General features: G+C 36.7%; 1 protein-coding gene across 6 annotated transcripts in view; it reads left to right on the top strand.

Moving 5' to 3' along the window:
- Kidins220 (kinase D interacting substrate 220) overlaps nt 1–12892 on the top strand; it is a 102803-nt gene that overhangs the window by 27767 nt on the left and 62144 nt on the right. For all 6 annotated transcript variants that reach the window (XM_071601319.1, XM_071601320.1, XM_027937865.2 and 3 more), the window contains exons 9-14: nt 1360–1458; nt 4524–4622; nt 6216–6314; nt 8150–8327; nt 11124–11288; nt 12202–12381. In XM_071601319.1, the coding sequence (XP_071457420.1) occupies nt 1360–1458; nt 4524–4622; nt 6216–6314; nt 8150–8327; nt 11124–11288; nt 12202–12381 (820 nt within the window). The remainder of the gene's footprint in view (nt 1–1359; nt 1459–4523; nt 4623–6215; nt 6315–8149; nt 8328–11123; nt 11289–12201; nt 12382–12892) is intronic.

Raw genomic sequence — 12892 nt, 5'->3', positions numbered from 1 at the left:
AGCCTTGTAACTATTCTTGATATATCACTGTGGGTATTTTTCACATATGGTGTTATTCATTATCCTAGGACTTAAAGTACCATTTTTTACAGTTAAGATTTTCACAGTTCTTCCTCTTGTCCTGATTTCTTGTCTGAGTTCTCACTTACATACCCGGCTTCATCTAAAGTCTCCTTGTCGTTTTCCCTCAATGTAAATCTGCTTCCTCAGAAAGGAAGCTACTTAATCCAAAGTAGCTATCCAGTCATTTTCTGTCACCTTACTCTAATGTTTTTGTATAGCAGCTATCTTATTTTTTGTTTATTGTGTGTTGTCTTTCTCTGCTTGATTAAATTTGCTCAGAGTTGGGACCTTGTCTGTCTTATTTCCCAGTGCCTAGAATGGTCTGTGGCACATTGTAAGCAATGAAATTGTTACAGTCATTTGTGTTTCTCATTTGTGTTAAATGGTAATGTTCTCAACTAAAATCTGTCCGTCTTTAGTTTGGTTCTGCTGTTAATGAGCCAGTTACTATAACACACCATGGTGTTAAACTTAGCAGTCCTCAGGGATGTCGTGTTGACTTCACAGCCCATTGGGGCTTGCTCAGGATTGAATCGAGTCACAACTTTTAAGCTCACCCAGTTTAAAAGCCTACAACTGATTTGTAAATCAGTAATAAATAACAAGATATTTGTGTCCATTGCCAAAATAATATTTGAATTAATGGGAAAATAGGATTAAAAATGCCTGTTGTTTTGTTAATACAATTTCAAGGCAAAGAGTTGTGCTCATAAGGTAGTCAACTTGGTCTGAGTCTTGTGCTGGGGAATGAAGCAGTCTTTTCTACTGGCCTATTACTGTCCAGTTGACCAAATAGTCATGGATGCTAGTCTGAGGACCAGACTTACCCCTTAAATAAATGTGGCTATTTTACCACTGATGGTATTAGCTTTACAAAATCCTTTTTCTAGAATCTATGACTATTTTTTTCATATGGCATTATTCTAAGGAATTTTTATCATATAATTTCCAAATGTTCATTTGGTTTATTGACAGCTAAGGCATTATTTTATTTAAAGTTTGTGAATTACGTTCAGAGAGAATAAATTCTTGTCTTGGTACTTTGTCTTCCTAAATTTTTGTCATGAAATTTCACAAGTCCTTGTTTTGAGGCATACCATCCTCTGTCCCTTACTCTGAAGACTATTGATATCAGATATTATTATCAGTTAATTCAGAAGTTTCACTTATTTGGAAATAGAGACTTTTTCCAAGAAATATTTGAAACAAATCTATCATATTAATAAATGAATAACCTTAACTTCAGAACAGTTCTTATTTGTTCTCATCAAATAACCTTGTGTTTTGTCTTTTTAGAGTGGGGATACTGTACTGATTGGTGCTGTCAGAGGTGGTCACGTTGAAATTGTTCGTGCACTTCTCCAAAAATATGCTGATATAGACATTAGAGGACAGGTATGTATGATTATAGTGCAGTTGTTATCTTGGAGCATAATTGGTTGTATATATTGACTGATCATAATGTTATTCTTCCAGCCTTCCTATGGGGATGAAAGCTTGTAAACTGTAGTACATTTCTTGGGTAATATACTATTATTACAAATTTCTGAGTTAATGTTGAATTATTTTCAGATTGAAGGCGATCAAAAGCTCATGTTTTTAGAATATACTGGTTTTACTAACAAAAACATTTGATTCTGAAATTTTCTGAGGTACCGAGACAGTGGCATTTGAGTATATGATTTCTTTTTTGTTGTTGTTTTTAAGTGTTTTTCTTGTTTCGTTTTCTTCATTCATGTACTGCTGTTCTTTCATTTGTGTTTTGTTTTCTCTTCTTTCCCATTCTGGTCACCTCTTTGGGACCACCTGGAAGTGCCTGTGAACTTTGCTTCAGATGGTCAGAACTCAAGGCTAGAAAGGTTATTAATTTTTGACAGGGACTCAGGGCTTCACTCAGTGGTAGAGTGCTTACCTTCCATGTGCAAGGTCTGGGTTCCATGTCTAGCACTGGAAAAAAAAAATCTAGATTGTATAAAAGCCTTGCCTAAACTTGTGAATAGATCTACTACTTCAAGAGCTTTAGAATTATGAAATTTTGTTTTGGTAACCCATTTTGGATAGTCTGCCTTTCTGCCCTGTTTTTTTTTGGTTCTGGGGATTGAACCCAGAGGTACTCTATCCTATCACTGTACTACATCCTCAGCCCTTTTTGTTTTTTATTTTGAGGCAGTTTCTTTTTCTTTTTTTTTTAATATTTATTTTTTAGTTGTAGTTGGACACAATGCCTTTATTTTATTTATTTATTTTTATGTGGTGCTGAGGATCGAACCCAGGGTCTTGCACATACAAGGTGAGCGCTCTACCACTAAGCCATGACCCTAGCCCATTGAGACAGTTTCTTGCTAGTTTCTTAGAGCCTTGCTAAGTTGCTGAGACTGGTCTCAAACTTCTGATCCTCCTCCCTCAGCCTCCTGAGTTGCTGGGATTGTGCAGCCAAAAATCTCTTGTATCCAAAGTCTTTTTTTTTTTTTTTTTAAATCAATAACTGTTATGCCTCATGCTACAGAGAAATTAACATGGGACCTTGGCCTTTAAGAAACAAATATTTTCGGGCTGCTTTAGTTTATTTTTATGCTTTTTTTTTTTTGGTACTGGGAATTAAACCCAGGGCCACTCAACCACTGAGCCACATCCCCAGTCCTTTTTTGTATTTTATTTAGAGACAGGGTCTCACTGAGTTGCTTATGGCCTTGCTAAGTTGCTGAGGCTGGCTTTCTTTTCTTTATTTATTTTTTTATTAGCTACACATGGCATTACAACAATGATCTTGGCAATTCATACATTTGAATCATTGGGGTATAATTTCTCATTTTTCTGATTGTACAGATTGCAGAATCACACTGGTCATAGAATCACCTATATACATACAGCAATCATAATGTTTATTCTATTCTGCTGCCTTTCCTATTCTCCCTATTCCTCCCCCCCATCATTTCTGTCTATCCAGTCTAATGTGACACACTTTTTTTTTTTCTTTTACTCATCACAACATCATACATGTATTCTGTGTAATGATGAGGGTCTCCTTCCATCTTCTGTGCAATTCCCCTTCTCCCTCTTTTTCCCTCCCACCTCTCTTCCCTATTTAGTGGTAGTCTTCTTCTCATGTTCTTCCTCCCTATCCCATTTTGAGTCACCCCCCTTATATCAGAGAAGACATTCGGCATTTGTTTTTTAGGGACTGGCTAACTTCACTTAGCATAATCTGCTCTAATGCCAACCATTTCCCTGCAAATGCTGAGGCTGGCTTTCAACCTGCAATCCTCCTGCATCAGCCTCCCAAGCTGCTGGGATTACAGGTGTATACCACTGAGATATTTTTATGCTTTTATATAAACATAAAAGGTGAAGTGACAGGATGATATATGATTGATTGTTTATCTAATGGAAGGTTCAAATATGGGAGTCTTCAGTAAGGAAAGAGAATATTAAAGAAGGTTTTCAAAAAAGGTAGAATTTGTATTAAATTTGAAGATGAGTTTGATTTTAATAGATAGAAAAAAAGGAAGGCTGGGTATTTTAGGCAAAGGCTGGGGAAATAATAAAAGAAAATGTAAAAGTTAAAGGTTGTTCCATAGCTAGTGAATAAATCAGTTGACACTGAGGTATTATTGGGGTATTGGGGTAGAAGATAGGGATAGAAATGGAAAGGAAGTAGGGGCAGAGGTTTGAGTGATGCACTAAGGAAATTGGGCAGCTAGTGATCATTTTAGAATGAGAACTCCACTGGAGACATTTTGGAATAGTAAATGTAATGTAGCAGCTATAAGAAGTCATTATCTTCTGGATTAAAGTAATATTTTCATGAAAAGATGGTTTCTAGATCATTTGTTTTAGTTTTGCCAAACTACTTTGTATCTGTCAATCCTATTTTCTGTTTTAATCAGTGTTTCTTTGTTTTCTAGTTCTTCTTTTCAGGTCTGTGTGGATTGATTTTTTTTGTTTTTGATTTAGATAGGATGTTCAGGAATCTAATCAAGACAGTATAGGATGCAAGGAATGTGGAGATTAAGAAAGCTAAAGATGGTAATCCTGTTGTTTGTAAAGTATGTCCTTTGCATTTTCTTAGAAAAACTGGGCAGGTATACTCATTTCATATTACAGATGAAAATCCATGGGTCAGAATATTTAGGTGACTTCTCTAGGTTACTGAGCTCAGGTATTGATTATTTCTAACCCCTTGCATGCTTCTGAAATCTGATTGCATTACAAAAGTGTAATTTATTAACTATGTGGGATTGCTACTTTTAAGTCAAGTAATATTTTCCTTGTCTTCTTTCATGAAGAATTTCTCAAAAGTAAATCCCAGATAGCAAAAGAATTAATATCATTTTCCACCATGACACCTGTTGCAATGGTTTCTGGTAGAAATGTTAATGATATTTTATATTTATAGATAGCAGTTTTTAACATTTTATGTTAAATAAAGTGATTATTGATTTTTTTTTTTAATTATGTAGGACAATAAAACTGCTCTATATTGGGCTGTTGAAAAGGGAAATGCAACCATGGTGAGAGACATCTTACAGTGCAATCCTGATACTGAAATATGCACAAAGGTATAAATTAGCATTTCTGTTCTGTTAGCAGTACTAATGCTGAATATTAGTACTGCTTGTTTTTTCAATCATTGTGTTTGATTTTAGTGTTATATTGATTTTATTCTATGTTAAATTGACGAGTAACTGTATTCTTCAGAGAGTTCTACATTCATAACAAAATACAGTGTATAATTTGTTACTTTTCAGAAAGTACTATCAACTATTCATAAATTGTGGGCATTTCTCCCAAATTCTTTCAGGCTCCTGTTTGGAATGCAGAACATATTTTCTTTTAAAGACCATTGTGAGTGGTTGTTGGCTCTTCAAATCAGCCATTTTAGCTTATTTTACACAAAACACAAAGAATACAAAGCTAAATCCGACTTTGGTGATTATATTTAGTCGTATGTGTAATCATTTTCCATGGGAAAAATATACTTGGAATTCTGGATTGAAATGGTGGGAATTCTTAATGAATAAAGCAAAATTATGGACTCATCCATAAGACCATCCTATTTCATCTGCTTTACCTGGACCAGCATATTTCTAAATCAGTGATGGTCACTTCAGTTCCCTGGGGGAAAAAATTACCTGGGATATCTGCTTCTTTGTGTGGCTCTTTTTTTTTTTTTTAAATATATGTATTTTTAGTTGTAGATGGACACAATACCTTCATTTTTCTGTTTGTTTTTATGTGGTGCTGAGGATCGAACTCAGTCCCTTACCCATGCAAGACAAGTAATGTACCACTGAGCCACAACCCCAGCCCCATGTGGGTGACTCCTTGATCATCTTTTTTTTTGGGAGGGGGTGGGTACCAGGGATTGAATTTAGGGCACTCACCACTAAGCCATATCCTCAGCCCTACTGGGTCTCACTGAGTTGCTTAACACCTCACTATTGCTGTGGCTGGCTTTGAACTTGCCATCCTCCTGTCTCAGCCTGCCAAGCCGCTGGGACTACACGTGAGCACCACCAGGCTCAGCTGTTGATCATCTTTTTTCTTTTTCTTCTGGAACCCATGTCAACTACTGTAATTTTGTGGCTTCTGTCTAGTTTCTTGTCTTTCCAAATTTAGTGCTGCATTGTAATCTGTTGTTTTGCTTCATTTGATTCTGGAGGCTACCATGAACTCTTTCTAAGTTTTCCCAAGGCAGGTTGCTAGCATCAAATGTTTTTTCCTGTTATACAAATTCCTTGGGTTATATATATTCCTTGGGTTCTCATGTTTCTTCTAAACAGACTCTAGACACAGAATTGGCAGGTGGACTGTGTGTTAGTTGGTGGGGGAGTGTAACCTCTCTGGAGGCTGCCCAGAGTCACATTTGGAGCCTGGGGACCTGGCTGGAGCAGCCACTGCAGCAAGTGTTGTTTGGGAGCAAGTTGAGTACAGCCCATATTTGACTAAGTGATGCAATTATTTAGTACCAGTATGTGGTTGTGAAAGGAAATTCATTTTTCTTGTTAGTTTTTAAAATGTATTTTTCTGAGAACATTGTAAATATAGCCTGTTAACCATTGTCAGATATATCTTGACAGCTACGTTTGTTTGATGTTCAACACTTAGGAGTAAGCTGTGAATGTGATAAACCTTTTTATCTGTGCCCACAGGATGGTGAAACACCACTGATAAAGGCCACCAAGATGAGGAATATTGAAGTAGTAGAGCTGCTGCTAGATAAAGGAGCCAAGGTGTCTGCTGTAGATAAGGTAAAGCATTTGTGCAGAGGTGTGCTTTCTGGAGAGGCCTTGGTAGACTGGCCTCTATGTCTGGTAGACTCACTGGAGTCTGATTTTCTTGTATGTAGGAGAGATGACCTGCTGGGGTGTCTGTGCTGAGGAGTGGGTAGGTTCAGCGTCCTGTTGGGGAAGCTGCTTCATATTTTCCTTCTTTGGCTTATACCCGTGTGGGCGCTGCCCTTGACACAAGGAGGACATTATTAAGGATAGAGCATGTTGCAGAGGAAAGAGGCTAAAGGGTCTGCAGAGAATAGACCCTCAAAGCTTATTGGCATTAACATTCACTAACAGGAGATGAAATGTTCCGCTGTGTGTCCTTACTATATTTTTTTTATAGAGTTTTCATGGTGAAATCCCTCCAAATTGCTAAATACTTTATGTAGAATCCATTCCTGGTTTTAGTTTGCTTTCAATTTAAACAGGCTTAGAATGTTAGGTGTATTCATGTTTTCCTTGTCTTTTCAGAAATTTTGTGTCTGGTGGAAGTGCTACTGCTAATGTTTTTCCTTCTCACAGGTTTGAGATGAGAAATGGAATTGAGTGGGGAAATGAAGAGGGTGAAATCTGGTTCAGATATGTTTAATTTGAGGATTGATAAGACATTCAGGAAGCTGTGGGAAGCGAGGGACTAGAATCTGGGTGGGAAATTTAGTCTGGGAATGGAAATTCGGCAGTTAATTTCCAGAACATGAGAGTTGCCTGGGAGTAACAAAGATAATCATTGTGAAGAATGATGAAAGTTATGGTCCAAATTCACCTCTTTTAATGCTGAGTGTTATCATAGTTTACTCTATTGTGCTTATTCTATTTATTTTATTGTATTATCATAGTTTACTCATTTATTCCTTTTATAATGTTAGCTGTTTAAGGCTAGAACTGTCTTGTTTTCTCCAAGACACCCAGTGCAAAAAGTGCTGTGTACAGTAGTGAGATCAGTTATTTTGCTGCATTTAGAACATGGGAAGGGAATCTAGAGAGGAAGTAGGCCTGAGAAAGAAGAGGAAAAATCAAGATGAGATTGTGCCATGGCAGCCACAGGAAGAATGTTGAAGGTCAGTTTCTCTTAGTGTCACAGAGTAATCACAGTGGACGAGAACTGGGAATTTAAATTTGGGGTCATTAGTAGTTGGCAAGAGGTATTTGTGAAGGAATAAATAGAAGAGCATTTTGCAGAATGAAGAGGTCGTTTGTTTTTTATATTAAAGTTTTCTTATTATTGGATATAACCACTAACAGATGGGATTCTAATAGGAGAAGAAGGTAGGTTGATGTTAGGGAAAGTGAAAGATGAGGAGAGTGGAAGAGATTCTAGTGGTCAGAGAAAGACAGATTGACAGAGGGCTCAGAGGTGGAGAATGTAGAGTAATGGAATTTAAGGGCTGACCGTAAGGACGGGAGGTTGACCAAAGGTCATAGCTGATGAAAGAAAGCTGTGAAATGAACTACAAATTTGATGAGAAAGATGACTGATGTCCTTGGGCAATGAAGATTTGGATGGCAGAAGGATTCTGAGGAAGCAGATCCTGGCCTGGGAGGAATATGGGGAGAAAGCTTGTGTCCTTTCTCAGTAAGCTGCAATGAGGAGGAAGATGGCCTTCATTCTAGAGGGCTAGGGCAGAAATAGTTTTTGAGAAAATCTAAAGACATTGTGAGGAAGCTAGAGATAAAAATTCCTATTATGTATATACTCTGAAAAATACGAAAAGTTCAGACTTTCTGGTATTTTGTAGAAGCAGGAAAATTGTTGTCTATTTGCAATAGACATGAAAATGTGAAAGGTCAGTTTTCCTGTTGCTATTTTATAGAAAGGAGATACTCCCTTGCATATCGCTATTCGAGGAAGGAGTCGGAGACTGGCAGAACTTCTTTTAAGAAATCCTAAAGATGGACGGTTACTTTATAGGCCGAACAAAGCTGGCGAGACTCCTTATAACATCGACTGTAGCCATCAGAAAAGCATTTTAACTCAGATATTTGGAGCCAGTAAGTACTGGGTTTTGTCCCTGACAAAGCTTTTATTTATTTATTTATTTTTAAATATTTATTTTTTAGCTTTTAGGTGTATACAATATCTTTATTTTATTTTTATGTGGAGCTGAGAATCGAACCCAGTGCCTCACGCATGCCAGGCGAGCGCTTGCGGTACTACTTGAGCCATATCCCCAGCCCCCCTGACAAAGCTTTTAAATAAAGAATGTTCAATTAAAAACTAAGAAAAATTTTTAAAACACCAACTTTTTGGAGGTGTCATTAACTGGAGAATTTGAAGTTTAAAAAGTTATTATTTGTTGAGGAATAGTCCTTCCTATCTAAAAGTATCTTGCATTGTAGTCAGCATTCTAAGTTACATACACTGAGTCATCAGTCAGGTTTTTTTAATTTTTATTTTTATTTATTTTTTGTTGTTGTTGATGGACCTTTATCTTCATTTATTTATATGCGGTGCTGAGAATCGAACCCAGTGCCTCACACATGCCAGGAAGTGCATTACCGCTGAGCCACAGCCCCAGCCCCCATCAGTCAATTTTTAAGACTTTTGAAAACCCAGCTTGCTTCTCCCCCAGTCTTTCCCCCATTGTTCCCCCAGGTTACTTTGTGCTCTCATCAGATGTACTCTGTTATCTGAGGAAGCATGGGGATTTACATTTCTCTTTGTTTTGTCTGCAAAAAGCCATGCTCTCTATCCCTGTGAATATTCTGTTCTTAATAAAACCATCTTTTCCAAAGTTTGTTTCATATCCACTGTCTCCTTCTCCATGACTTTTTAACTGATCTGCCTAACCAGAAAAAAATGTTGTCTCATTTGAATCTTAAGTACTTGTGTTTTCTTATTTTTCACCTCTGGGCATTGAACCCAGGGACTCCAACCACTCTACCACTGAGCTACACCCCAGCCCATTTTATTTTTATTTTGAGACAGGGTCTCACTAAGTTGCTTAGGTCCTCGCTAAATTGCTGAGGCTGGCTGTGAACTTGCAATCCTCCTGCCCCAGCCTCCAGAGCCATTGGGATTGATTATAGGCGTGCACCACCATGCCTGGCCTAAAGTAGCTTTTAACTGAAAAGGATACACATGAGAATGTAATCATTAATATATGATGTTTTGAAATACAGAATTATTTTTTTACTAAAATTAAAAAAAAAAATGTTCCAGAAACCAATAGGAGATAGTAGAATTCTATCACTTTCCTGTTTGACTTCTTACTCATATCTTGTTTTATGATTCTAATGTGTTATGTCTTTTTGAGTTTTAAAATATTAGTCTAATTATAATAGTAATACACAGTCATTAAATTTTGAAAAATGAAGGCATGAATTTAGCAGAAAAGCAAATTCTTCATTGTCTTCTACCTTCCAACTTGTAATTAATTGAATGACCCTCCAGGCTTTTCTTTACATTTATGAAGATTTTTTAAAGCCAGGTGTTGTGGCATATGCCTGTAATCCTAGCTATTTGGGAGGCGAGATGAAGGGTCACAAGTATAAGACCAGCTTGGGCAACTTGGTGAGCCATTGTCTCAGAATAAAAAATATAAAAAGAGCTGTGGGTATAGCTCAGTGGTAGAAGGCCCCTGAGTTCAATCACCAGTGCATCAAAAAACAACAAAACAAAACAAAAAAACACGTATAAAATGTTTTATACTATGTGTATAGCTTAAAAAAAAAGATCAGACCATGTTATGTTAGAAAAGTTTTTAATAATGAACTGTCGTAATTTAATTATTATATAATCTTTCATCATAGAATTCTAATAATATGCTCAGTTCTATATTGATGAACATTTGGATGTTTTGCTGTTACCAACTAGTACTACAATGAACGATTTGTACCCATTGACTTTTATTTTTAGTATTCTCTTTTTGGTTCTAAGGATTGAATCCAGGGTCTCACACATGCTAAGCAACTGCTCTACTATTGGGCTACTATATCCCTTAACTTTTTTCTAAATCTTTTTTTAAAAAATTTGTTCTTTTAGATACACATGACAGTAGAGTGTATTTTGACACACATATAGATACATATAAATATGGAATATAACTTATTCTAATTAGAACCCATTCTTATGGTTGAACACTATGTGGAGTTACACTGGTTGTATATTCATATACAAACATAAGAAAGTTATGTCCAATTGTTTTTTTCTAATTCTGTTTTGAAGCAGAGTTTCAATAAGTCGCCCAGGCTGGCCTCAAACTTTTGATCCTCCTGCCTCAGTTGCTGGAATTATAGGCATGTGCCACCAGTCTAGCTAGGATTCTTTTCTTTTTTCTTTTTATTTTTTGGTACTGGGAATTGAACCCAGAGGCCCTTTACCACTGAGCTACATCCCCAACCCTTTTTATTTTTTGAGACAGGATTTCACTAAGTGACTTAGGCGCTTAATTGCTAAGTTGCAATCCTCCTGCATCTACTTCCTGTATCATATCACTGGGATTATAGGTGTGCACCTTACCTAGTTTGTGTTTTTATTTTCATTTTACTGACTCGAAATGCACATTATTCCATATTTTAATATCTCTGAAGTTGGAATGTGTCTTGTAAGTGATGGATAAAAAAGCATTGTCACAATTTGGTAGCTTTTTTTCTTAGATGTACATAAAAATAATGTATCTTGTATTGGTAGGTAGCTTAAATTCCATGAAATATGGTATTTACATCGGAGTCTCTGGACCTATTTTTACAGAGATCTAAACATTTCATAATAAGTTTAGAATTGATGTTTCTTCCAACAGGTAATACCACTGTTTAAGTAAGGGTCTGGTGTGTTTCTAATTACAGGACACTTGTCACCTACTGAAACAGATGGTGACATGCTTGGCTATGATTTATATAGCAGTGCCCTGGCAGATATTCTCAGTGAACCTACCATGCAGCCACCCATTTGTGTGGGGCTATATGCACAGTGGGGAAGTGGAAAATCTTTCTTACTTAAGAAACTAGAAGGTAAAGTACATGTACAAAATCTGTTTATTTAACAAGTTTTTCTCTGTAGTAAAGAAAAAGAGCTCTATGTATGGGTGTGTATGTTACATGATTTGCTAAAATGAATTTTTTTGGGTTTTACTTCCCTCTCATTTGTCCTCCCCATGGTCCTTGGCGCTTTCTTTCAAAAACATCCAGTCGTGTGCTAACATCAGGTCAAACCCTTGGTGCAGGCTCCTCAGGCCCTTCACGTTCTTGTCAGTTTGCACCTCTGGTGCACTCTGCTGCAGTTAACCAGACATTTTGGGTCAGCAGACCAGACATTTTTCCTGACTTGGTCCCTCTTTCAGGAGCTTCCTACACAGCTAACCCCCCACACCCAACACACACACCTTTTGCTTGGCAAAATGTACTCATTCTTTGAGGACAGGTTTTAGTATTGCCTGTAAAGATTGCTCCAAGTTTTATAGAAAAAACAGCTTGCATGGTGTGCATTTGGGCTCCACACACCTTTAAGAGCTGTGATTCTGGAGTGTGATTGGAGGGAGAGGGTCAGGGGATCAGAGAAGAATGCTGGTGAAATGTAGTTTGAAGACACAGAGTATTATTTTTACTTTTGCATATGGAAACAGTACATTATTGTTTATATAATACAAAACACAAAAATATCAATAAAATCGTGACAGATGGAAAAGGATTTTGTGTATCCTCAGTGTGAAGCAGGACAGTGGGTAAGAGGTAGTTGAGGCTCTGGAAAATGAGGTGCTGTGTTTATGGAATGAGACCATTGGTTCAAATGATTGGGTAACAGCATTCTATTTAGGGACTTAGTGCCTAATAAAAGTTTATCTTGGAAATGTGAAAATTGAAAATCAAGCTAAAATTTGTATTTCTTGAAACAGGAATAAAGTTATTATATTAATTTCTCTTTCAGATGAAATGAAGACATTTGCAGGACAACAGATTGAACCCCTTTTTCAGTTTTCATGGCTTATAGTATTTATTACAGTGCTACTGTGTGGAAGTGTTGGCTTACTGTTTGCTTTTACGGTTGACCCAAATCTTGGAATAGCAGTGTCATTGAGCTTCCTGGCTCTCTTATATATTTTCTTCAGTAAGTCTTTACTTTTTCAAAAATGGAAAAAGTATCAAAACTAATTGTTTTAATGTAAAACATTATCTGTATCTGTCTCTTAAAACCTATATGTGAATTTCATAATTGGATGAAAAAAATTGATCTTTTTTACTATTTTTTAAGTTGGCCTAGAGGAACATTGTTCACAGCATGGCTAGAGTACCTTTAAAAACTAGTGTGCTTGTTAATATTGAAGCAGGAATTACTCTCATACATGTTAATTAATGACCCGTTTTTGTCTTTTCTGAAGAGAAAACTTCGTAGGCATCACTAGCATGCTCTTAAGCATTTTGACAATCACTGTAATTTTTATTTTCTAAAACCAGAATAAGAAAAAATATAAGGGCTGGGGATGTAGCTCAATGGTAGAGTACTTGCCTGGTGTGTATAAGGCAAGAGTTTGATTTCCAGCACTGAAAAACAAAATCTCTGGTCTTGGGGTGCCTTCCATTGCAAGAAAGGAAATAGATTCACCTTTGGAGGAACTGGC

Source organism: Marmota flaviventris, chromosome 14 (genome assembly GCF_047511675.1).
Source record: "Marmota flaviventris isolate mMarFla1 chromosome 14, mMarFla1.hap1, whole genome shotgun sequence".
Taxonomy (NCBI): Eukaryota; Metazoa; Chordata; class Mammalia; order Rodentia; family Sciuridae; genus Marmota; species Marmota flaviventris.
Note: the sequence above shows the minus strand (reverse complement) of the source record. Positions and strands in the feature narration are given on the sequence as shown.